General features: G+C 42.0%; 1 protein-coding gene across 3 annotated transcripts in view; it reads right to left on the reverse strand.

The window, feature by feature from the left end:
- Window positions 1–466: 466 nt before the first annotated feature.
- Window positions 467–26,203, reverse strand: part of RSPO1 (R-spondin 1) — a 115,810-nt gene continuing 90,073 nt past the window's right edge. For 2 of the 3 annotated variants that reach the window (XM_051987725.1, XM_051987723.1), the window contains exons 2-6: window positions 17,076–17,485; window positions 9,690–9,881; window positions 7,252–7,401; window positions 6,867–7,055; window positions 467–1,421 (exon numbers count right to left, since the gene is read on the reverse strand). In XM_051987725.1, the coding sequence (XP_051843685.1) occupies window positions 1,258–1,421; window positions 6,867–7,055; window positions 7,252–7,401; window positions 9,690–9,881; window positions 17,076–17,169 (789 nt within the window). In that variant the 5' untranslated portion in view covers window positions 17,170–17,485 and the 3' untranslated portion in view covers window positions 467–1,257. Of the gene's footprint in view, window positions 1,422–6,866; window positions 7,056–7,251; window positions 7,402–9,689; window positions 9,882–17,075; window positions 17,486–22,568; window positions 22,677–26,203 lie in introns of those variants that run through there. The other variant, XM_051987724.1, reaches the window with a different exon arrangement.

Genomic DNA, 26,203 nt, shown 5'->3' on the forward strand with positions numbered 1-26,203 from the left:
TTTTTCCTCTCAGGATAGATAGCATGACATAGTGTATAGTATGCTGGACTTAAAGAAAAGAAGACTTTGGTTAAAATCTTGCTTCCTACACTTATTGTTTATGTGACTACAGACTAGTCATGTAACTCTTTAAGCCTCAGTTTCCCTATCTGTAAAATGGGGGATGAGAATATCTACAATACTCAGCATTATTGAGATTCAAATGTGATAATGAATGTAAAGAAGTTTATAAACACTAAAGCACTAAAGTACTATATAAATAAGAATTATTATGGTTCTTAAGGGGGTTCTTGAGAGGGCTAGTTACTGCCCTCCCAATTTCAACACGATTCTTTTTTTTCTTTTCTTCTTTGAGAATCTGCCCCAAACTCCTGAGGTCTGGCCGTGTCTCTTGCCGGTTAACCTTGTTCCCCTTATCCCACCCCGCCCCACCCCTCTCCTTACCCTTGGGAAGGAATATGGCTGATAGTTTTCATTTTTTAATTTGAAATAAATTTTTAAGCAGTTTTCAGGGGCTGGTCTCCCCTGACATCATACCATGGACATTTAACATAGATTCTTCCAAGAGAAAGTCTTACATCCAGAAACATGGGACAGGAGAGGGAGAAGGTGAGCCTTTGCTAGGCCAGCCTCTAAGGAGCCTGGGCTTCCACCTGGCCCTCAGGCCCAGCCAGCCCTGTCTGTCTTTTCCGCCAACACGGCCCTCCGCACACTTCAGCCTGGCTGACAGAGCACCCACCGCTGGGGAACGTTCTTCAAAAAAGAAAAGTTTTAATGGCTTTCGAGGGACCTTCTCAAGCGAGTGTTCTCAGCCCCACTCCTGCCTGGAGCCGAGGGGCCGCCCTCTGCGTGTGCCCAGGGACTGGAAGCTCTCCCTGTTCCTGCTCCTGCGTGTGCTCCAGTATGTAGGTGGGCACACACGTAGTCCGAGGCATGTGGAGCATGTGTGGGTGCCTCTCTGCGTGCCCTCCCGTGTCTGCCCAGCCTCCCCGGGCACAGGCGGGCACGGCGGGCCTCCCTGCGGGCACCTGCAGAACTCTCTCTGCACAGACCGCGGGGTCTGAACGCACGCCCGCCTGCTCTCCCAGCGGGGCTGGACACGCTACAGGCCCGTGGGATTGTCTGCCTTGTCTAGCTGGGTCCCCATGCCCGGGCGCACCCGTGGGTGCACGGGGAGGAGGACGCCCCGCAGCAGAATCCAGTCCGGTAAAGCTCTCCTATACATAGCAGCGTCCAGGCCCAGGGCTGGCGTCAGCCCTAAGCAGCGGGAGGGAGGGGGCCCTCTGTCCCTCGAGGCTGCGGCGGCTGCGGTCCCTTCCGCCTGCGAGGAGAGCCCGGGCGGCCGTCCTTGCTTTCTCTCCTGCTCTGATTCCCATTGGCGTTCTCCCTTCGGCCCTGCCCGTTCTTCCGTCTCTTCTGCCCTAGGATCAGAACATTGAGAAAGATTACCCAAAGGCCCTGTCGGCCAGCGTAAGGCTCAGGACTCTGGTCTGGAAGCCTTCCCACGGCTCCAGGAGGAAGCTGAGAGAAGGGGGAAAGGGCTCGCGAGGGGGAGGAACCTGCGTATCTCTAAGCATCGGAAGGGCTGTTGTACGGGTGAGTCTGGAGACTAAGAGGAGCAGGGGAAGAGTCGTGCAAGGAAGCATCTTTTAGACTGGTCTGAAGAGCTGTTGGGCGGCTTACGCCCTCACATTGTATGGAGTGGTCACAGGATTCCAAAAACAAAGTATACAGCACGCTCTTAAAAGTGTAATCTGCATGGCTAACACTTTCCCCATCGAGTCAGGACAACAAACAAAACAAGATTAGTCCTTAGTTGGCAGCATTAGCTCACTTCTAAAACCTAATGCTTCAGCTCAAAGTCTAGCAATTAGCTGTGGCTCCAGCACACCTGGTCTGAGTAAATATCCCTTTCAGCTTTTATTTATTCAACAATTGTTTTTTATTATTAATTATTATTATTTATATACAATATATTATTATAATACATATCATAATATCTAATATATAATTTATTATTTATTATTATTAAGTATCTGTTATTAAGTATCTGCTATGTTCCAGACACTAAGTGCTCAGAGGACAAACAAAAATGTCTTTTTCTTTAAGGAGCTCGGTATAATCCCTGGCACATAGTAAATTCTTATGTATTAAGCATGGTGACTTGACTGTTGGGCACATAAAAGTATATACAAAATTTATACAACATTATTTCAATAACTGCAGTAGGAAGGGGGCACTAGCACCTAGAAAGATGAAAAAAGGCTTTGGATAAATAAGAAAATTTGAGCAGAGAATTTAAAGAGAAATAGTGAATCTGAAAAGTGGAGGTAAAAGAGGAAGAGCGTCTTTCTAGCTCCATGGCACATTATATCTCCTCCTGAACTCTCCCATCCAGTCAAGCTGGCCTTCTTTCTCTCCCTCACCCATATCATTCCATCTTTTCTCTCTGTGACTTTGCATTAATTATTCCCCATGCCTGAAATGCCTTCTCTCACTTGCCCATTTCTCTTTCTGTCTTTCTATTTGTCTTTGTTAGTCTGTATTTCTGTTTCTCTCTAGATAATTCACAAATACCTTCTACGTGAAGTTTTTATTGATTTCCCTGCCTTCTGGTACCTCCCACCTCCTTTGAGGAAATTAGGTGGCCCAGTGGATAGTGTGCTAGATCTGGAGTTGGGAAGACCCAAATTCACAGCTGGGCTCAGAGACTTACTAGCTGTGTGACCCCGGGCAATTTCTCTTAGTCATTCTAAGCTGTAATGGGGATAATAATTTTATCTATCTCCCATGGCTGTTATGAGATAATACATGGAAAGCCAGCCTGCCTGCAATGTGGAAGTGTGAAGGGGAGTCATGTGCTTTGTATTCTTGGGCTCAGTCATTTTGATCCTATCCAACTCTTTGTCACGCACCTGGGGTTTTCTTGGCAGAAAAACTGCTTTCCTTTTCTTTCTCCAGCTCATTTTACAGATGAGGAAACTAAGGCAAAAGGGTGACAGGCTCACACAGCTAATAAGTGTCTGAGGTCAGATTTGAACTTGTCTTCCTGACCCAATCACTGTGCTGCCCCCATCAAATACAGGGACTCTCAAATGGTTTCAGAAACTCCTTGTTCTCCCTTCTTTTTCTTTAAATCCACTACACCATCACTCTTGTTCCTTAGCATACCATGGATCTAAACATATTAGTAATGCTCCCTGATGGGGCAATCTGCAGTGTCCATATGCGGCCTTAGGGCCTGGCAGGGAGAGCCTGCTTTGGCTTGGGCCAGGTCCTCCCCCTGGGCTCGGAGAATGAGAAGCAGAGGGCCCACAGGCCAGCGGCCCATCTGGGCTCCCCAGTCCCAGCCCAGAAGAAGCTGGCTTTCCAGCCAGGCAGGGGGTGGCCCAGGAAGAAACATGAAGATATAAAGTGTCTCCGTTCCAGGAACGATCTGGCCTCCAGCTAGTCCAGGGTCGCAGAATCACAAAATTTCAGAGCTGGAAGGAACCTCAGAGGACTTCTGCTCCAACTCAGACTTAAAGAAGAATTCTTTCTATGGCCTCTTGACAAGTGGTCATTCAGGCTTAGTCTGAAGATCTACCGAGGCAGCCCCTTCCACCCTGGGAGAGCTCCAAGCCTTAGGAATGTCTTCTTGACTTGAGCCCAAATCTGCCTCCCAGAAACTCCCACCTATTGCTCCTAGTTCTGGGGCTAAGTACAAAATCTAATCTCTCTTCCCCATGACAGCCCTTCAGATTCATAGACGCAGCAGCCATGTTCTCCCCCTAAGTCTTCATTTCCCAATTCTTTTGATCCTCTTTGAGCTTTCATTGTGTGACAGCATTTTCCTACAGCTCCAGGAAAACCCAAAGAATTACACATTTTTTAAATGCAGAGGACCCATTAGTAGCCATCTAGTCTAGCCCATCCCTGTAAAAGAATTCTCTGTACAACATCTTCAATCAGTGGTCATCCAACTTTTGTTTGAATACTTCCAGGGCTGAGGGACTAACCAACTACAGAAACAATCCATTCTACCTTTGCACAGTTACAATTGTTGGAAGATTCCTTTACAGTGAATCAAAATCCATCTCTTTAAAGTTTCTACCACAATGCTAGGCCTGGTGTCAGGAAGATCGGAGCTAAAATCTGGCCTCAGACACTAGCAGTGTGACACTGGGCAAGTCACAAACTTGTCTTCCTGTTTCTTCAGCTATGTAATTGGAATAATAATAACACCCACCTTTCAGTATGGTTGTATCAAATGAGATATTATTCGTAAAGCACATAGAATAGTGCCTGGCACATAGACATTTAAGTTCTACTTCTCTCTTTTCCTTCTTTTCTTCTTGCTTTCTTTCTTTTTTCCCTTCCCTTCCTTCTTTCCCTCTTTCCTTCCCTCCTTTTTTTTTCATTTCTTTCTTCCTCCATCTTTCCCTCCCTTCCTTTCTTCTTTCCCCTTTCCTCCCTTCCTCTTTCCCTCCTTCCTTCCTTTCTTCCTCTCTCCCTTTTTCCTTCCTATTTCAGTCTTCTAGAACTAAAGAAAACAAGTCTAATCTCTCTTTCAGTTGACAGATTTTCAGATGCTTTAAGATGGTCATAATGTCTCCCTAAGTCCTCACTTCCCCAGGCTAAATAAATATCTCCAGGTCCTTCAAACGATGAAACTCCTCCCCTCCACCACCCATTCTCATCCCATCTCTCCAACTACACATTCGAATATATCCCTATCAGAACAATGGCTCAGACTTCTAGATGAAAGTTTCCCTTTTCCAGAAGCCCAGGATCCTGGGTTGGAGTCATCATTCCTCACGGTTACCTTTTGAGCCCTGTACTAAATCTACCTCTTCATGGATCCTCATGCATAAGTTTGGGGGACTTGTCAAAAGGACTAGGATTCTGAGAGAGGACAAGAAATACTGCATTCATGGAGATTATATAGGTTTTGCAGGATTTTTATGCCACTTTTTTTTCCTTAACCCTAGAGGAAATGTTTGTCCACCATTCTATGTGTAAAGCATTCTGAAAAGTATTAAAATCTATGTAAGTAACAGTAATTACATTTATATAATGCTTTAAGCCCACAAAGCACTTTATCCATGGAATTTCATCTCAAAACAATAAGTGCTATTATTACCCCCATTTTACAAATGAGGAAACTGAGGCTGAGGGAGGTTAGGTGAATTGTTCAAAGTCATATAACTGGTAAGTGTCTGATTTATTAGGATTTGAACTCATCTTTTTGCCTCTGAGTCCAACATTCTATGTACTATCACCTAGCTATAAATAGATGTAAATTTGGCTATTATTTTTCATAGCCAGGTTATTATATGGCACCCCTTTTTAAATTTCCAAGTCTTTGTATGTCTTCATATTTAGAAAGTGATCCTTCTTTACCTTGCCTCTTAGAATTCCCTTTCAAGAGACTCGGCTCAAGCTCTGCCTTTTCCATGAGATCCTTCTTGATCCCCTAGCAACTAGCACTTTCCCCTCACTTCCCAATAATTTAGTATCTTTTACATATATTTACATATGTGCATGGGGCTCAGGCATTTGGGTGGCAGAGTGGACAGAGCATCTGTAGTAAAAGGGATCAGAGTTCAAATCCAAGCTCAAATATTTACTAGCAGTGTGGCTCCTGCCAAGTCATTTAATCTTGTTTGCCTCAGTTTCCTCATTTGTTAAATGAGAAGGAGATAGCAAACCACTCCAGTATCTCTGCCCCCAAAAAACTCCAAATGGGTTATAAAGAGCCACACACAACTGAAACAACTGAATAGCGACAATGCATGTTGTTTCCTCCAATAGAAAATAAGCTCCTTGAAAACAAGGGCTCATTCATTTTTGTCACTGTATTCCTGGCACCTAACACATAATAGGAGTTTAATAAATACTTCATTGGTTTGTTTGCACTTTTCTAATGTATTTATGATGAAGCCCTGCGTATTATTGTTTTCTGGGTACTTGACTGTAGGCTTCCTGAGGGCAGGGATTGTGTCTTATCTAAACACTTATCTTTTCGCCAATCCTTGTATGGAGGAGGCAAAGAAGAACCAAATAAACAAACACAGACGTAGAGAAGGGCTGTTTCATGGAAGGGGGGTTGGCTGTAGAAATGCAGAGGTGTGAAAAAGGAGGAGGAGACTGAGGTTGAGTGTAAAGACAGGCTTGTATATAGTGTAACCACTGACTAATGATGGATCGTGGGTGCTACCTTAAAATGCTCTACATACAAATAATGTGTAAACTTTCATAAAAGGTTACTGGATGAATGATGCGCCAGGAGATTGAAGCAACAGAGAAAGTATGCACAATGTCTCCAGAACTAGCATGATGGTCAAGCGCACCTAAGAGGACTTGGCTCCTCTGAGGAGAGCCTAAGATCCCAAAATAGAGAACTGGGAAGGGCAGGGGCCATGGAAGAGAGGGGGACCTTGGAGAATAGAGGGAGATTAGGGAGAATAGAGGGAGATCTTGGGGAGTAGAGGGAAGTCTTGGGGAAGTTGAGGATCTTGGGGAAGAGAAGGGATCTTAGGGAAATAGATGGGCATTTAGGAGAAGTAGAAGGGGATATTAGGAAAATAGAGGAGGATCTTGGAGAGAGAGAAGAATATTGATGAAATAGAGGAGGTTCTTGGGGAACGTAAGGGGATCTTGGGGAAATAGATGGGGATCTTGGGGAAGTAGATGGGGATATTAAGGAAATAGAGGAGGATCTTGAATTTAGAGAAGAATTTTGGTGAAATAGAGGAGGTGCTTGGGGAATAGAAAGTGATCTTGGGGAACAGAGGAAGATCTTGGGGAAAAAGAGAGGGATCATGGGGAATGGAATAGAGGGGGATCTTAGGGAATAGAAGGGAATTTGGGGGGCAGAAGCTCACCATCAGGACATGGAATCCTTTGCACTGTACACCTCCTAGTCTCCTTAGTGCTGGGACAGACAGAACGGTCTCCAGAGGGAGCCTGTAGCACAAGTCGTGTCCGTTCTTCTGAACCCCTCCGGAAACCACAGAGCTTCTTCTTCTTGGAGCACGGCCCCCATGGGGACCACTCACTCATTTCACATTGTGCTGTGGACAAGGACAGGGATAAAATTAAGAAAAGCATAGATCCTGGCTCCTGACACCCTGTGAAATAAGGCCCTCCCTACTTTCCCACACCCTTTTCCCCATCTTCAGAGCCCATTGGGCCAGAGCTACGATCTCTGGAGGCAGGCTTCTAGATTCTATCCCCACACGATTAGTACTGAAGCTTCCCTCCTCTCACCAGGACTGCTGCATTCCATGGTACTGTTGGCCGCTGAAGAACCTTCAGGACAGGCTGGGTAACAGCGGCCCTTGTGAAGGTATAAACCCTCCTTACACTTTGTGCAAAAATTGTGGCTGAAGCAAGCCTCACAGCTCTCAATCTTGCATTCTGTGGGGAGAAACAGAGCCGGCTGTCAATCCAAGTCTCTCCCTGCCTTATAAATGCATACTGCCCCATCGAGCATTATTATCCTTATTAGGCTCCAAACATTCCACCATTTATTAAGCACTGACTATGTGCCAGGCACAGTGCCAACTGCTGGCAAAAGGCAGGTCTTATTCTCAGAGACACTAAGTAGGGTGAAGAAATGCCCTTTACCAATGGCGATCAGGACCTTTTCTGCAACTTACCTTCTTAGAGAGCTGACTAGGAATGGAGAAGTTAAATTTCTCAGGGCCCTACAGCCAGATATGTCAGAGATGGATGTGAATCCAGGTCTTTCTGACTCTGAGAGTGGCTCTCTATCTACTTCATTAATTACACTAATGACCTTGTGCCTTATATAATCTAATACTGTCCCCTTTCTAACTGAGAAACTGGGCAATACCATGGTCAGTGCTTCATACATGCTTGCTGACTGACTGGAGGAATGTTTGGAGACAGATAAAATGGTAAAAGATGGGGGTTAGAGGGAGGGGGCAGTTGGGATGGGGATTTCAGTCTTTGGAAAGGAGAGACTCAGGGAGACAAGGTCTTCTCCCCCTTCACCTCCCACCCCCAGAGTGGGAGAGCAGGGGTCAGGCAAGTGCTCTGGGTATTAGAGATGCCCAAACTCTACTTCCATGGGGAAAGGAAAACTCTACACTACTCATTGTTTACCATTCCCTGTCCTGGAACAGTGAGTGAGTAAAGCATTGGATTTGGAAATTAGAATTGCAGTGCACAGACTCTTTTTTGTGAGCTCAAATCTGGCCTGAGACACTTAGGAGACACATGGACAAATCACTTAACCCTGTTTCCCTCTGTTTCCTCATCTGTAAAATGAATTGGAGAAGGAAATAGCAAACCATTTCAATATCTTTGCCAAGAAAAACCCAAAAGGGGTCATGAAGTCAGACACGGCTGAAATAAATGAACAACAAGATTCAATGAACCCAGTCCTGAATCCGCCACTTTTTAGCTGGATTAATCTCCATCTGTTTATTATTGAATGAGACATTTCAGGTATGTTCTGATTATAGATTAGTAAAGGACGAAGCAGGGATATTGTTGCAGAAGCCTAACCCTACAGTTTTAAACATACATGCCTATAGTCCCTACCCTACTCACCAATAAAGCTTCTTGAGGGGAAGGGCTGACTTTTATTCTGTTTATATCCCCAATTCTTGGCATATAATAATGCTTGTTGGATTAGATTTTGCCTGTTTTTCTTAAATTTTTAATTCTGAATTTAAGAATTAAAACAAGTATTTCCATAAAGTGGGATAGAAAAAAAGTTCAAGACTAAAAATCATCATTTCTTTTTTTCTTGCTTGCTTAGTCTCCAGCATCTATCTCTAGTAGTATATCCATAGATATTCTTCCAGAGGGGAAGTGAGCCTCATGATCATAGGTTCTAGAGCTGAGAGGGACCTCAGAATATGAATGTTGGGAAAAACCTTAGAAAACATAATGTTAGCACTGCAGGGGAATTCAGAATAAAATGTCATGGCTGGAAGGGACCTTAGAATATAGAATGCCATGGGTAGAAGGGATCTTAGAACATAGGATGTCATGGCTGCAAGGGACCTTAGAATATAAATTATCAGAACCGGAAAAAAATCTTAGAACATAGAATATCATCTGTGCTAACTCTTCATCAAATTATGATCATTCCTAATAAGTAGTTCTCTAGTCTCCACCTTGGAACTTAAAATGGAGAACTGAGAGAAGCTTGAGAACATGGAGCACAGAATGCCAGATTTCGACCTTAGATTCTAGAAAGTAAGAAGAGATATTAGAACAATTCTAACTTTGGGCAAGTCACTTAACTTACGTTTGCTTTAATCTGCTGGAGAAAGAAATGGCAAACCACTTTAGTATCTTTGCCAAGAAAATCCCATGGACACTATGGTCCATGGGGTCACAAAGAGGTGGACACAACTGAAAAACAGCAATAATTTCAAACCTGAACTTTCCAGATGGAAAAACTGAGGCCCTGGGCGTCAAGTGGCTCAAGGTAATAAATGTAGGAAGCAGCAGAGCCAGGATTCACAGCCAAGGTCTCTTAACTCTAACTCCAAAGTTTTTTCTATGTTGTCATGTTGCCTTTAATCACCCACCTCAACAGAGATGGGACATGCTCCTGTTGACCTAACCATGGAATATCAGACTATGGAGCCAAATGTCCAGGGACTCAAGCCATCCAGATCTGGATTAGAGACATCCCCTCCCTCTGTCCCCACCTCCCTACTCACTGATACACTTGTTCATATCAGGGTTTCGAGCATCATAGTATCCAGGCGGACAGGATGGCAGGCAGATTCCAACCTGCCGGATGTCGTTCCTCTCCAGCAGGATGAAGAGCTTAGGGGAGCACTTAAGGCAACCATTGACCTCCGAGCACAGCTCACAGCCCTTGGCACAGGCCTGACTTCCCTCTGTGCTGACTGTAGGGATAGGGGAAGGGGAAGAGAAAGGGCAAAGAATGTTACAAAGGTACTGGAATAATCTCCTTCTCCCTAGCAAGAGAAGCATCTCCAACTTCCCAGTCCCATACCTGTAAGGGAAATAAGCAAATTCAATCAAGATTCTGTCCTCCCACTCCCCAACCCCCATCTTCTCCTCCACCCTCCTCTCTCTCCCACTCCAGACTATCAGGAATTCTCTCCAGGCTAGCAGCTATCTGCAAGCTTGTGTTACAATTCAGCCCAATCTTTTCCCTTTTTTCATTTTTAAACTTTTGAATAGACTATATCTTCCTTTTCATCTTTGCTTATTAAACTCCCTTCTTTTGTCAAGACATAGGTCAGTTGCTACCTCCATGTAGCTATCCCTTATAATTTCTTCCCTTCAGCTGAACATTTTTAAAGCACTTTATCAAAATGTCTTCTAGTCCTTTATTATGCTCTATTTTATATTACAAAACCTTCAAAGGACACTTATTCATGGAGCTGGATTGAACTATCTAGATGCTCTTTGGGGATTAAACATGTGATAGTAATGGGGACTTCGTAATTAGGCTCTTTACATAATTACTTCTGTATATGCAACATTCCCTCTATTAGATCAGTGGTTCTCAAACGTTTATTCTCAGTATCTTACACTATTGAAAATTATTGAGGTTCTGTCCAAAGAGTTTTTGTTTATGTGGTTATATTTAGACATTTACCAAATTAGAAATAAAAACTAATTTTGAATTTGTAGACTCTCTGAAAGGTTTCAGAGATTCCCAGAATTCTCTAGACCACATTTTGAGAACCACTGTATTAGATCATAAGCTTGATGAGGGCAATGACTATGTTATATTTACCTTTCCATTCTTAGCCCTGGGAAATGTCCTTAGATAGCATGGGAGGAATGGGGAGGGTGAGTAGGGAAGAGCTTCCTTGGGGTGCTGTCATTAGAAGCAAATAAACCATCTGGTAGTTTTCTATGTTAAGTAAAGACTCTTGTTAATTAGATGCTAAACTTAATTGTTTTTAGGCTGCCAGAGGACCATAAATAGGGTCAGTGCTTTCCAAATTTCTCTGCCTTGGGACAGAGCCCCAGTAATAGCTCTGAATGCCTAATGAATGCTTGTGGGATTGAATTAAACAAGAGGTGGTGCTCTCTCCTATTCCCCCCCAAAATAACTATAACAGATCATAGGGAAGGGAGTTCTCACATTACTGTCCTCCCATCTCACCAGTCAGTCAGAAAGGATCACACTTTTCTCTTCTCCGATCTATCTACCCTCATGCCCAGACACTTGGTCACCTAAAGAAGTCTAGCTTTAGGGGCAGTAGATGGTATAGTGGATAGAGCACTGAGCCAGGAGGACCCATTCTTAGATACTTCCTACCTGGGCAAGTCACTTCACCCCATTGCCGCGCCCCCCCCCCCCAAAAAAAAAGGAAGTTTGATTTTACAGGTGTATTTGGTATCTTTTCATTGCCTTTTCCTCTTCCTCCCAATCTCCATTTCATTAGGAGAAATGGAATCTCTCAAAAGCATCGAATCTCACATTTGGAAGGACCTCCAAGGCAGTTTAAGCTAATTCCTCATCAAATCATGACCATCCCTAATAAATGTATCTCTAGCTTCTTGAAAACCACAAAAGATGGGGGAATTTACTCTTACTTCAAAATGGAGCTCTAGAAGTCTAAACAGAGTTAACAGTTTTCTATTTCTTAAAGGACCTCTTCTTTATATTTATTTCCCTTGGACCATAATTTTAAAAAATCCTTCTACTACAGTTCTTTTCCTATCATGGAGAAAGACATCAAACCACAAAATTAAGTTAAGAAACCTAACCATCCACAGACATGATGGAAAATATTCCAGTTTTCCAACCAAAGGATCTGGGTTTGAATTAGGCTTTTGCCACTTAGCACCTTTGTAACCAAGTTTTTTAATTTCTTTGGTCCTCAGTTTCTTCTGCTGTAAAATGAGAAAGATAGAGTATACCAGATGACCTCTAAGGTCTTTTTCAGCCAAATATACATATATGCTGCTTCTTTTACCATGATAAAAAGATGATGAAAGATGGGATGGTGGGAAGAGGGAGAACCTAGGCGTTTGTATTGGCTGGGAACTATGAGAATCTTCTTTCCCCAGTCCTGAAAGATTTGATTCCCTCTCTTTTCTCCTCCATCTCCTCTTTCCAAAATCTAGCTGTTACTGTTTTCAGGATCAATAGAAAAAAGTGCTCTTTCCACCGCTGAGGGGCTAAAATCAGGCCAGATTCATAGAGAAGGGTATTCACCTTGGAAATGGATCGTCCTGGAATGAAGCAGGCCATAGCCAAGGCTCTTGCCCTCCCTCCAATTTATTTGTCCTCTATACTCCAAAACCTGGTATTCAGACTTTTGCTAGGTCCAGAATTTCCAACCAGTTGGTATTTTCCCTGGCTTGGCCAGTTTTTTGGTTTTGGTTTTGGGGTATGTTTTTTTTTAAATAATATCATAGAAGCCAATGATACATGTTGGGTAACATTAGTTATGGCATTTGGAGAAAGAAATTGGCATAGTGAACAGAAAGCTGACCTTAGAGCCGGGAAGTTCTGGATGGAAATCCAGGCCTCTGATGATCCTGGCTCTGCGGCCTACTAAGTTATCCAAGTATATACTTGTAGCTAGAAAGAGACTTTGGAGGTTGTTGAGTCTAATCTCATTTTAAAGACAAAGACATTTTATATACCTCTGAGATATAGAGAAATCAAATGAATTGTTCAATCAACTAATCAATCAATCAAGAAACATTTACTTAGCACTTATTATGTGCCAGTACTATGCTTAAGTGCTGTGGATACAAAGAGGCAGAAGGCAATCCTTGTCCTCAAAGAGCTTATAGTCTAATTGTTCAGGGTCATACACCTATAAAATATCTGAGGCAAGATTTGAACCCAGGGTTTCCTGGCTTTGTTTACTATATCAAGGCTCTTTCAAATTTCCTAATCTGTAAAGTGAGGGGCTTAGAATGGACAACATCTAAGGTCCATTCCAATTCTAAGGCTGTAAATTATAGACAAATTACCAATCTACATCTGTCAAAGGAATTCCCACACTGGGATGACCACTGATCTAGTTGCTCCTCCTCCCTCATTCTGCTAATGCATGACTTATTTATGTATTCACTCATTCATCCGTCCATCCATTCATTCATTTATTTACTTATTTATTCATTTGTTTGTTTATTTATTTATTTTATTGCTGAGACAACTGGGGCTAAGTGACTTGCCAAGGGTAACACAGCTAGAAAGTGTTAAGTCTCTGAGACCAGATTTGAACTAAAGTCCTCCTGATTTCAGGGCTGGTGCTCTATCCACTGCACCAACTAGCTGCCCCAATATAATTATTTATATACCTATTTAATTTGCATATCTCTCAATAAACTGAAGAGAAAGACTGTTTATCATTTATCTCAAGACAGGCCACACCATATAATGGAAAGATTTCTGGCCCTAAAGAAAACTGGATTTCAAACTTACCACTGGCCTTAAATGTCTGACCTGCATAAGTCACTAACTCTCCCTGAGCCTCAGTTTCCTCATCTATACAATAGGGTTAATGATATCTGTAATATAATGAAGAGAAGGGCCCTATAAAGCTGATTGTGGAATCAGGAAAAGTAGATTTGAATTCTTTTCTTGACATATATTAACTAGGTGACTATCAGCAAAACTCAACCCCTCAGGACAATTTAAGATTGTACATTACAGATAAACTGATGAGATCAGTGGAGGGAGTTTCTAGATTGGGAGTTTCCTTCCCTCTCTGATGAAAATAACAAATCCAAAAGTCAAGATGATTTATGATGATAAACTGCATTTTAAATAGTGTTTTAAGGTTTTAAAAAATGATCTACCTTATCTCATTTGCTACTCACAACATCCCTCTGAGGTAATCCCCATTTTATAGATGTGGAAACTGAGGTGACAAATACCCTGTTTAGGGTCACATAGCTGGTAGCTATGTGGACTTCAAACACAGGCCTTCCTGATTCCAAGTTCTGTGCTCAATCCTCCACACAGTGATGCTAAAGACCGTCTTTGTGGGCATTGGAAGGAGCTGTCACTATATACCAAGTCCTATCTACTTGCCAAGTCCTTTCTTTTTAGTACCAGGGTAGAAGGAAGACAAGGGCCTCTCCTATCTCCCCTTAGAGCTCCATCATTCTTGCCCACAAATCTCACAGGAAATCACCCCTTATCCCTATCAACTTCTCAACTTCCATGTCTAAGTTCCTAGGACAGCAAAAACCCCCTATTGGGGAGTGGGGGATAGAAGAAAGTAGAATATTACTGACTCAGGCTAGAGGCCAGCTGGTTTGCTGGGCTTCAAAGGGTAGCAAGGAACCAATCCCCCTGGCTCTTGTCTAGAGAATCACAAAGGTGGAGGAAAAGTTGAAGGGGCCTTCCTCCTTCCCATTACAACCTAGTAGATATATAAGACTCAGGTTTAGGAAACCAGCCCCTGAGGGCTGTTTAGGGATCAAACCCCAGTTGTTTTCTCCCCAATTCTCTTGAAAGAGCCAAAAAAAGTATTTCCAGATGTGTTCTTTCACCCCTGAAGAAACTCATTCCTGTGGCTAGGTACCCTTCTTAATGCTTTTAATATTGACTCTTATGTTAAATTTTCTATTAAGTTCAGGTTTAGTTGATAAAAAGTCCTGAAAATCTGCAAGTTTGTTGAATGCTCATTTTTTTCCTCATCCAATATTATGGATAATTTTGCTGGATATGATATTTTTGGCTGTAGGGCTACTTTTAATTGTCTGTAGATATGATTCTAGGATCTGTGGTCTTTTACTGTAGCCGTCTTAACATTTTTAAGAGCACTGTCATATACTCCTGTGACCTTCCTTCCTCTCTCCCTGTTTTTCTTTCTATCTTTCTTTCTTCCCTCCTTTTCCTACCTCTCTCCTTTTTTCCTTCCCTCCCTCTCTTCCTTCTTTTGTCTTTTTCATTAAAATGTGAGTTCCTAGAGATCTGGGACTGTCTTTCAACTTTCTCTCCAACACTTAGCACAGTGCTTAACACATATTAGGTGCTTACTAAATGTTTCTTGACTGAGCTTGAACATTTTCTTTGAACATCAGTTTCCATATCTTAAAAGTCTAATGCACTAGATGATCTCTAAAGGTTCAGACCTCTTTTCTGTATTCCAAGGACCCTTATAACTTCTGACATTCTGTGTTAACAATAAGTGACATTGATAGGGCACTTTAAGGCTTGTAAAACCAACTTATACAAACAATATCTCATCTAAAGCACATGATAGTCCTGTAGTCAGATGCTTTTATTGTTATTCCCAATTTTACAGATGAGGAAACTGAGGCTGACAGAGGTTAGGTTACTTGTTAAGGAAAATATAGCTCTTAAGTATCTGAAGTAGGATTCAAATCCAGGTCAGCCCTCTCTCCACTGTACCACTATGACCCTTAGGTCCCTTTCATTTGTCATTCTCTATTTTAAAGTCCCTTCCCTCTCTGACATTTAATGTCCTACATTCTGTCCCAGCTCTGACCTTCTCTGTTCTCCTGTCCTTTCCAGCTCTGACAATCTACAAATCCATAAAATAGATGCTAAGGATCATTAGCTTGGTTTCCCCTGCCCTGCCTTCTCTCATAGGGTCACTCACTGTGAAAAACTCAATGAAAAAATGAAAATAAAATTATTTCTTAACCTGAAAACCACGATACATAAAAACAAATGGAAGGCACGCTTACGTGTAATACACACTAAGGTGTCTGGGATAAAGCCACTTACCGAGGCCAGGTGAATGAAAGCACACAGCAGGTTCAATGCTATTTGGTGGCAATGGCCTGCCCTGAGCTGACTCCCCTTCCCTTCCCTTCTCTCTCTTAGCTGTTGCAGAAAGCAGCAGACAACAAACAAGCTGCCTCTAGCCAAGTCTTGCTTATGCATGCACATGGAGAAGAATGTCAATGGGCATAATTTTAAAAATACGTTTCAAAAGCCTCTCTCTCAAACTTGGAATTTTGCTGTGGTCTTTTTGTCTGCTAACAGATGGAATTCCCTAATGATGCTTTACTTCAGCCGATATTAAAAGCAACATGCATGTTCCAAGTTCTGTTGACAACTAGTTGGGGAGGACTTCCCAAGGGACTGGGCAATAGAGGGAAGCTGGCCCAGGCCTGGAGTCCTGCCACAGACAATCCATCAAGCAGAAAATAATAACGATTCCCATTTTGACAGCACTTTACAATTCACAGAACACGTTCTGCATAATAACCCTGGGAGATCTGGCAAGTGCTATTAGCTCTATTTTGCAGATGCAGAAACTGAGGCTCAGACAAACCATAAAGCATATTGTTCAGGTTTGGCTGGCCCATCTTATTCTGTTTGACAACAGAGGGCAGAACTAGGATCAGTTGGAAGAACTATAACAACAGCTAACATTTAAATAGCACTTTGAGTTACATGTGGTAACTCATTTGACGTTCATAGCACGATAAACAGAGATTCTATTATTGTTCCTATTTTACAGATAAGAAAACTCAGGATTGGAAAAATTAAGCAACTTGATCAAAATAAAAACTAATGAGTATCAGTGATAGGATTTGAATCCAAGTCTTTTTAAATTCCAAGACCAGCTCTATTGTCTAAGCTATGTCTCTTTGACAGGAGGGATTCTAAACCTAGGGTCTGTGAACATTTTTTTCAAATATTCATTTCAAAATAATTGGTTTCTTTTGTAATTCTATATGTTATTTTATGTTTTTAAAAGCACAATTCTGAAAAGAGTACATAACTTTCAAAGACATTTTTTAAAAAGAAAAGAAAAACCCTATCTATAGGAAGTTTACAGTGGTTAAATTTACAGTCTACAGGAAGTTAAGTTTATAGGAAGTTTATGTTAGTTCAACATCAGAAAGAACTTATTAATCAGAATTGTCAAACAACTGAGTGGGCTATCTTAGGAGTAGTGAGCTTCCCATTGTTGGAGGTGTTCAAATAGAGGCTGGATGACCAATTTTTTTAGACGTAACAGAGAAGATTCCTCCGTCAAGGACCTCTGAAGTTTCTATGAATCTAAGATTCTAAGACATGATAACTTATACCAAGAAAATGATACCCCTCATGTCCTTCCCTTCTCCCCCACCCAATAAAACATCCCAGACCTGGCCCTTTTACGTACTCCGCCTCTGCCTTTTCCCCTTCAACCCTCGGCTGCTGCCAGCAAGATGCATCGAGCTCAGAATGAGGGCCACCACCAACAGTCCAAGCCGCATAGTCACTCCCCAGCTCCTGGCCCCCTGGAAGGCAGCGTGGTCTGGGGGCACCTGGCTCCAGCTAGTGGCTGCAGAGCTGGGTCAGCGAGGTGGGTCCCGGGTCTGGACCATCGCTCACAGCTACCATAATCTCAGGGGGTGATGGAAATGGGCAGGGGAGGCCCAGCTCTGCTGTCAGCCCCATAGGGAATTCAGAAGTCCCTTTCCCACCTCGGAGGTTTGGGGAGAGGTGGGAAAAGGGATGCCGTCACATCCGGGGACAGCTGCTTTATGACTTCTGCTGGAACATCAAGACACAGTCACACCAAACTGAAACCTGAAGGGGAAAAGGAGGCATTTAATCAATCAACTCATCAAGCAAGCATTATGAATTAAGCCCTCCCAAATCCCCCTGCCTCCACCATGTCCTTTCCCGGAACCAAAATCTTGTAATTTTTTTTAGGAACAATTTGGCACATTATGGACACAGGAACCAAAGCTGCTACTATTCATGGAAGCATGTACGTGCTGGGAACTGCACAGACTAACTTTTTGTTGCTTGAAGGCAGCTCAGCCTCTCATCCCTCCTAGAGCATTGTCCACTCTGAGACATAAGGGAGATCTGAGAATCCCAGGCTCCTCTGATGTGGTGTGACTGTTTGCCAAATCATAGTCACTTCTCAGATCCCATTTTAGGAAGGACATTGACAGCTTAAAGCAAATTGAATGCAGGAAAAGGATCTGGATATTCTGAAGGATGAGACTGGAGACCACGCCATGCAAGGATTTGATCAAAAGAACTACAGTTGTTTAGCTTAATGAACAATATTAACAAACACTAATTAATCATTTAATTATTTACTTGTTACAGGCATTGTGATAGATGCTGAAGATACTTTAAAAAAAAAAAAAAAGGAAAAATAGTTCCTGCCTTCAGGGAAAATTATATTCTAATGAGGGAGACAAGATGTATATAAACAGGCAAGTATAACATACATATAGACTAGAGAGAAGATAAACTTAGAGGGGAAAGCACTCATAGCTAAAAGGACTAGAAAATCAATTATTCATATGCCAGATATCAGGGTTATAAATACAGAGAATGAAAAAATCCCTACACACAAGGACTTTAACTTCTAGTGGAGGAGAGAAGTCTATATATATATATTATTTAAACTATATATATATACACACTCACACACACACATACACACATGTGTATAGTACATATATTTTTGTATAGTATATACTACATATATAGTATATACGTGTGTATATGTGTGTACATTGTAAATATATGTATGTCTATAAATTATGTGGACATATGTATATCTTTAGTATAAGTCAAATATATGGTTAGTATGAATTAGTGTTAGTAAATATTTTTACAAAGTAGTTAAATACAATAGAGGCACTAGGTGGCACAAAGGAGTACTGCAGCCAAAGTGATTCTCCTGAGTTCAGATCTGGCCTGATATTTATTAGCTGTGTGATCCTGGGCAATTCATCTAACTGGGTTTGCCTCAGTTTCCTCATCTGTCAAATGAGCTGAAGAAGGAAATGGCAAACCGTTTCAACATCTTTGGCAAAAAAAAAAAAAAAAAAAAAGCCTCAAATGGATTCACAGTCATACCCAACTAAAATGATTCAACAGCAACAACAACAAAGTTAAACACAATATCGAGAGGAAGGCACTAGCCATTGGAGGAATCAGGAAAGGTTTCATGTACAAGGTGGTGTTTGAATTTCATTTTAAAGAAAGAGGAAGCCCCTGCAGTGGAAATAAGAAGAAAAGGCATTTAAGACATGTGAAATGCCTAGTGCAAAGTCATGTAAATAGGAAATGGGAATGTCATGTAGGAGGAACAGACATGAGGCCAGTTTGTTCCATGAAAGTGTGGAAGGGGTAGTAATGTCCATTGATGCTGGAAAGAGAGGTTAGGGCCAGACTCTGCTAAGCTTTTAAAGCAAAACAGGAATTTATAGTTTATCCCAGAAGTAATAGGAAGCCAATAGAGTTGATTGAGGAGGGGGGAGGATCACATGGCTAGCTTTGTGCTTAAAGAAAATTACTATAGCAGCAATGTAGAGGTTGGATTGGAATGTGAGAGACTTGAGGCAGGGAGACCAATTAGGAAACTGTTGCAATAATCTAGAAAAGAGGTGATGAGGGCTGGAACTAAGATGATGACTGTGGGAATAGAGAAAAGGAGACAGATGTGTAAATTTATAATGTGGAGTTAGAAGATAGAATTTGACAATAGATTAGATATGTGGTGTGTGTGTGAGAGAGAGAGGAGCCGAGGATAATGTTAAGGTTATAAACCTGCAGAATGGAAAAAACGGTCTTGCTTTTAACAGAAAAACGTATGTTTGACTAAATAGATAATTTTGATTATATTAAGTTAAGAAGGTTTTGTCCAAACAAAACCAATGTAGACGAGATTAGAAGGGAGGCAATAAACTAGGAAAAAAATTTTACATTCAATTGTTCTGATAAAGGTCTCATTTCTAAAATATATAGAGAATTGATTTAAATGTATAAGGATTTAAGCCATTTTCCAACTGATATGTGGTCAAAGGATATGAACAATTTTCAGATGAAATTGAAACCATTTCTAGTCAAATGAAAAGGTGCTCTAAATCACTATTGATCAGAGAAATGCAAATTAAGACAACTTTGAGATACTACTACACACTTCTCAGATTATCTAAGATGACAGGAAAAGATAATGACAAATGTTGGAGGAGATTTGGGGAAACTGGGACACTAATACATTGTTGGTGGAGTTGTGAACTGATTCAACCATTCTGAAGAGCAATTTGGAACTATGCTCAAAAAATTTTCAAGCTATGCACACCCTTTGATCTAGTAGAGTCTCTATGGGTCTGTATCCCAAAGAGATCATAAAGGAAGGAAAGGGACCCACATATGCAGAAATGTTTGTGTCAGCTCTTTTTGTAATGGTAAGAAACTGGAAACTGGGTGCCCATCAGTTGGAGAATAGCTTCATAAGTTATGATATATGAATGTTATGGAATATTATTGTTCTGTAAGAAATGACCAGCAGGATGAATACAGAGAGGACTGGCGAGACTTACATGAACTGATGCTGAGTGAAATGAGCAGAACCAGGAGATCATTATACACAGCAACATTAATATTATACAACAATCAATTCTGATGAATGTGACTCTTCAACAATGAGATGATTGAGGCCAGTTCCAATAATGTGATGAAGAGAGCATCTACACCCAGAAAGAGGACTGTGGGAACTGAGTGTGGATCACAACATAGCATTTTGACTTTCTTTTGTTGTGGTTTGCTTACATTTTGTTTTCTTTCTCATTTTTTCCTTGTTGATCTGACTTTTCTTGTATAGCAAGATAATTGTATAAATATGTATACATATATTGGATTTAACATATATTTTTAACATGCTTAACATATATTGGATTACTTGCCATTTAGGGGAGGAGGTGGGAGGAAGGGAGGAGAATTTGGAACACAAGGTTTTGCAAGGGTCAATGTTGAAAAATTATTCATGCATATGTTTTGAAAATAAAAAGCTTTAATAAAAACTATAAGTTTGAAAAAAGGAAGGTTTCAAGGAGAAAGATAATTAATTCAGTTTTCTACATGTTAAAATTTGAAATGTCTTTGGGACATCCAGTTTGAAATACCCAGCAAGCATTGGTGATTAACAACTAAAGCCCAAGGAAGAGAATGGGGCTGAATATATAGATCTGGAAGTCATCTACATAGTTGTTATTGAGTAATTTCAGTTGCATCCAACTCTCCATGATCCCATTTTGGACTTTTTTTGGGCAAAGATACTGGAATAGTTTATTATTTTCTATTCTAACTCATTAAGAGGAAACTGAGGTAGACAGGATTAAGTGACTTGTCCAGGGTCACACATCTAGGAAGCATTGGAGGCTGGATTTCAAATTATGAAAATGAGTCTTTCTGATTCCAAAACCAGTGCTCTATTCACTGTGCCACCTAGTTACTCTCATCTACATAAAGATAACAGTTCAAGTTATTGGAGTTGTTGAGGTTACTAAGATATTGTTGAGAGATGTGAGAAAAGACATAGGATAGAAATGTGGGGAAATCCCATTGTTAGAGGATATGAAGTGGATAATGAGGTAGTAAAGAAGACTGGAAGGAACAGGAAAATAGGTAAGAAGAGAACTAGGTGAGAAATGTCAAGAGAAGACAGTATCCTAAAAGAAGTGGTGGTCAACAATATCAAGCAGCAGATAGGATGTAGCTTGAGTCAAGACCTTTAGAGTCAATGATTAAGAGATTATTGATAATTTTAAAGACAGTAAGTTCAGGTGAGAGATAAAGTTGGAAGCCAGACGACAACAGATTATGGCCAGGAAAAGGAAACAGCAAATATGGATGGATTTTTCAAAGAGTTTGACTAAGAAAAGGAGAGTTATATAGGACCACAGTTGGAGAAGATTGTAGGATCTAATAAAAGTCTTTAAATAATGGCTGGGTGTGTGTGTTTGTGTGTGGGGGGAATGGTTACATATGAAAGTGTTTGAGAAGGTGCCATGTGAACTGAGGAAGCTTGGGGAGAGAAGGGAGAATATTTTAGACATGAAGTCCTAAGAAGGAACTTTCTAACACTCAAGAGTTGAGCAACAATGAAAGGGACTTCCCCAGAAGAAAAATGATATTAACATTTTGATCCTACATTTTACAAAGAGAAAACAGGCTCAGATAGATTAAAGGACTTGCTCAGACACAAAGTAGTTAAATATAATAGAGGTAGCTAGGTGGCGCAATGGATAGAACCCTGGGTCTGGAGTCAATAAGACATCCTTCTGAGTTCAAATTTGCACTCAGACAATTTACTAGGTATGTGATCCTGGGCAAGTAAATAAATGCTTAATAACTGCTTGCCAATACTGCCCTCTAAGTGCTTGCCAATACTGCTCTCTAAGCTAAACACCAGCAGTTCATTAGCTCAATCTTTGCACAACATGTCCATTCTCATCCTTCACAGTATCCCTTTTCTGCCTTCAAGTTGCTTCAAGTTGTCAGTATCCTTCCTAAGATGGGATTTAATTAAAAGACTTGCCACACGAGCTACTAAGTATCTTATTTGGGATTTGAACAAAATAAATCCCACTCAATATCCACTATGTCTTGTAATGCTACTTATTTTTATTTGAGCTTCATGACTCGGGAGTCATTATTAAGCCCTATTTTACAGGTGAGGAAATTAAGGCTCAGAAATCTCAGGGGATTTGTCCTAAATTACACTGCTTATGTTACATGCAATATGAACTCAACTTGTCTTGATTCCAAATCCACAGTTCTTTCTAGTATATCCTGACACATTTCAAAGAGTGAGCTCCCTGTCACTGAAGGTGTTCAAGCAGAATCCAGATGGACTAACTGCTCAGTCGGAGCCACTTGGCAATCCTCTGGCTACCAGAAGAAATGGTTTCTCCCAAACCTTCGATTCTCTAAGCCTTCACCTTTCCTTGGAGTCCAAGTTCTCCAGCTCTGTGGGCATCAGTTGGATTCTGTCCCTGTCTCTGGGCTGGGCAGGGAGGAGAGAAGTGAGACTTCCTGGGGGCACAGAAACTTCTGACACAGCAGGGCGGGCGGCCACTGCCATTGTGCCGGAATAAAAGAGGCAGCAGGCGCCACTCAGGCCAACGACACAGAAAATTAGGCTAATCCCCCCTGGCAGCTTTGCTGGCCAGAGTGACCCAGACAGCCCTGAGTCCATCCCCTTCCTCTCCTCTCCCCCCATCAGCCCCCTCCTCCCACCATCCCATCCAGCCCAGCCCAGGGCTAGGAAATGTGGGCATCCACAGAGCAGAGGCTATGTCCCGGAAGTGTGATTATGTAGCCACTGAGCCCATCCTGGGAACATGACCCTTTCCATACACATTCATTCACACTCACCCTTTCATACTTAATCACACTCCCTTCTGCCCATTCTTCCCCTAAAGTCCTGCTCTGATGCCACATTGTGGCGCTGAGGTGACAGCGGCTTCTCGAGAGGCAAAAATAAAACAAAATAACCTTTTAAAGGCTAAAAGATCCAGCTAGTGGGCAGGAGAGGTGGGATCCAGATCCTCTCAGTTTACAGTCTATGAAATTCCCATTACACCAACTCTCTCCTCACTCAACCGAGATAATGCAGGCTAAGTGCTTAGCAAAACTTGAGAGCTATATGCTTGGGGGCTGTGGTGGGGATGGTGTGCCCTCCCACCCCCCAAGAAGGAAACCAGGAGAGAGAGACTTCATTGCTCTCTCCATCTCTGCATATGGCTCCTTTTCAAATCTCTAGCTCTGCTTTACCATCCTGTACAAGCACAGTACTGGGCACTCACAAAACCTAATCCCACAATCCCATTGCTGAGAGACAATATGGTGCAGTTGGAGATAGAGAGTCAACCTTGGAGGTGGAAGGATCCAGGTAAACATTTTCCCTCTGCCACAAGTCCCTTCCCCCTCTCTATGCCCCAGGCTAGCACCAGATCAAGTGGGAGTGGGAGTCCCTTCACTGGCAAGATGGAAAAATGCATCACCTTCATGCCTGAATCCTCATCTCCTCGGGGAACATAGTTATGCTTAAAGTATAAAGCTTTTATCATTTTATGGTTGCAAAGTATGTGTGTGTGTATATATGTCTCTATGTGTATGTGTGTGTATATACAAATATAATGTATATGCACATACACATACATAGAGCTTTATATATGTACACATGTGTGTATATAGCTTTGCAACCTTAAGTGTACAATAAAATATATATAGTATATGTAATTAAAGTATATAAAAACACACATGAATATACACATGTATACACACATGTAGATGCAATATATTATGTATGTGCATGCACACATATAATCTTGTTTGATTCATACGCCAATCCTTGGAGGTAAATGCCATTATTGTCCCCCCCCCCACTCCCCCTCTCCCCCCCGGCCTTTTTTTTTTCTTTTTTGCAAATGCAGAGGCTGAAAGAGATTAAATAGTTTGTCCAGAATCCCATAGTTAATGGATGTCTGAGGTAGGATTTGAATCCAAGCTTTCCTGATTTTAAGGTCAGCCCTCTTTCTTGGGTAGTTGTCTCCCAAGTCCCTAGACTGCTCTGGGTTAGATGGGGACCTGCCGAGTTTAGGGAGTCCGGCTTGTCTGACAGCTGTCAGGAGAATCTATCCTTCCCTGAAATGGGCCTCTCCTTCCCCAAATTTTCCATACATCAGCCCAGAAAGATAAAAATGTCCATCGGGAAGATCAGCACCCCCTAGTTCTTCTCCTCCTAAATTCCCCCATCATCTCACTATCTGCCTTGAGACACCCACATTTCCCATCCCCCAACTCCTTCTCCAAGCCCACCAGGGGAGGAGATAAATCATTATCAAGTTGGAAGTTCAGGACCTCCCTCCCCTCCTCACCCAAGACCCTCCACCCCACCCCCACCCAAGCTTTGAAGGCTAGGCACAAGCTCAAGTGGTTAAGCTGCCTGGGAAGAGTGTTTATGTGAGGCTGAGGGATCTTGTCTGGTATTTCAGCAGAAGCTTGCAGGAATTCCTCAGTCATCCCCAAATACCTTCTTCACCTTATGGGGCTCCACTTCTCCAGTGATAACCCCAGTGTATCTATCAATGATCCAGTGATCCATTCAATTTCCTTACCAATGAGCTCTTCTATCTTCAGCCCTCTCCCAGTTTTCCCAGTCCTTATCCTGCCTGCTGCCCTTACCACTTACTTTTCTCTGCAAAGACCCCCAATCTATTCCTAGCAGTCGAAGTATCACAATCAGAACTGTAAAGGGCCCTAGAGCATACCTAATTCTTACTTTGATGGTCAGAAGCCCGAGTTACTGGGTGGATGAGGGCAATCTGCTGGGATCATCCTGATGGGGATGAATTCGAAAGTTCACGGAGTATATAAAGGGGGGAGATCGACAGAGACATACACTCTTGGCTGGGTAGGATATAAAGCCTTTGATTATCTCTAGATTTTATCTCTAAAAGGGATCTTCTAACAACCATTCAGCCCAAAACTTTTCATTTTACAATGGAGGAGGATGAGAAGGTAAGTTGACCATACAGCAAGTTAGTAGAGTTGATACTAGTGGCCAGGACTTTAGAGTCCTTTTCCTATAATTGTAAGACATCTGGGGAAAAAAATCCTTCAAAATATCGAATATCCTCCAAGCCACTAGTCTATGACCTCAAAGATGCCCCAAACCAATGACAGTCCCACTGAACACAGAAAGGAGAGACTGAGCTGACCAACTTTCTTGTAAACTACCTAAGTTCTTTTAGGTCTCCTGCTGATGGTTATCACTTACTCAGCCAATATGTGTTTATTAAGCACTCTGTTGTAGGCTAAGCACCGGGAATTCAAAGAAAGGCAGTAAGGGGAATTGGCAAAGAAGTCAGTGACTTAGAAGTCTGAGCTCTATACTAAGAGGGGAGAGAGGGGGATTTGGCTGAGGGCCTGTACAGATAGATTGGGCATGCTGGGCAGGTGAGTCAGCCCAGATAGAAAGGGCACTTTCTAAAAGGACTTGTCCCTGAAATGGCTTGTGAGCAGGAGGATTAAAGATAGGGAAAGAGGGCAGGAAATTGGGTGGGAAGTTACAGTGGTGGTGGTCACTTCTCACCAATTGTCAGTTAACAATGAAAATGGGGAAGAGGAAAAAAATCGATCAATATAAGGGAATAAGTAGCATTGCTCTTCAAGGCTACCAAGTTGGAAGGGCCCCCAAACTCCATTTTACATGACGCTGCATTGTAACTATGACCTCTGTGGAAGGCTCCTGGTGACTTTATTGCCAAAAGGCCCCACCTGTTCTTAATCTTCCTGGGGTGGGAGAGTCCTCCGATCCCAGCTTCCCTCCTCCTTTTCTTTCCCCCTGGGAAATGCCATCTTCAGAAGAATGATGAGGCACCAGAACAGGGGTTCTACTTGTATGTCATCCCCAAATACAAGGAGGGGGTGTTAGCTAGAGATCGTTACCCACACTATGGGAATGGGGTTGATGGATGGCAAAGAGGG

Source organism: Antechinus flavipes, chromosome 3 (assembly GCF_016432865.1).
Source record: "Antechinus flavipes isolate AdamAnt ecotype Samford, QLD, Australia chromosome 3, AdamAnt_v2, whole genome shotgun sequence".
NCBI lineage: Eukaryota > Metazoa > Chordata > Mammalia > Dasyuromorphia > Dasyuridae > Antechinus > Antechinus flavipes.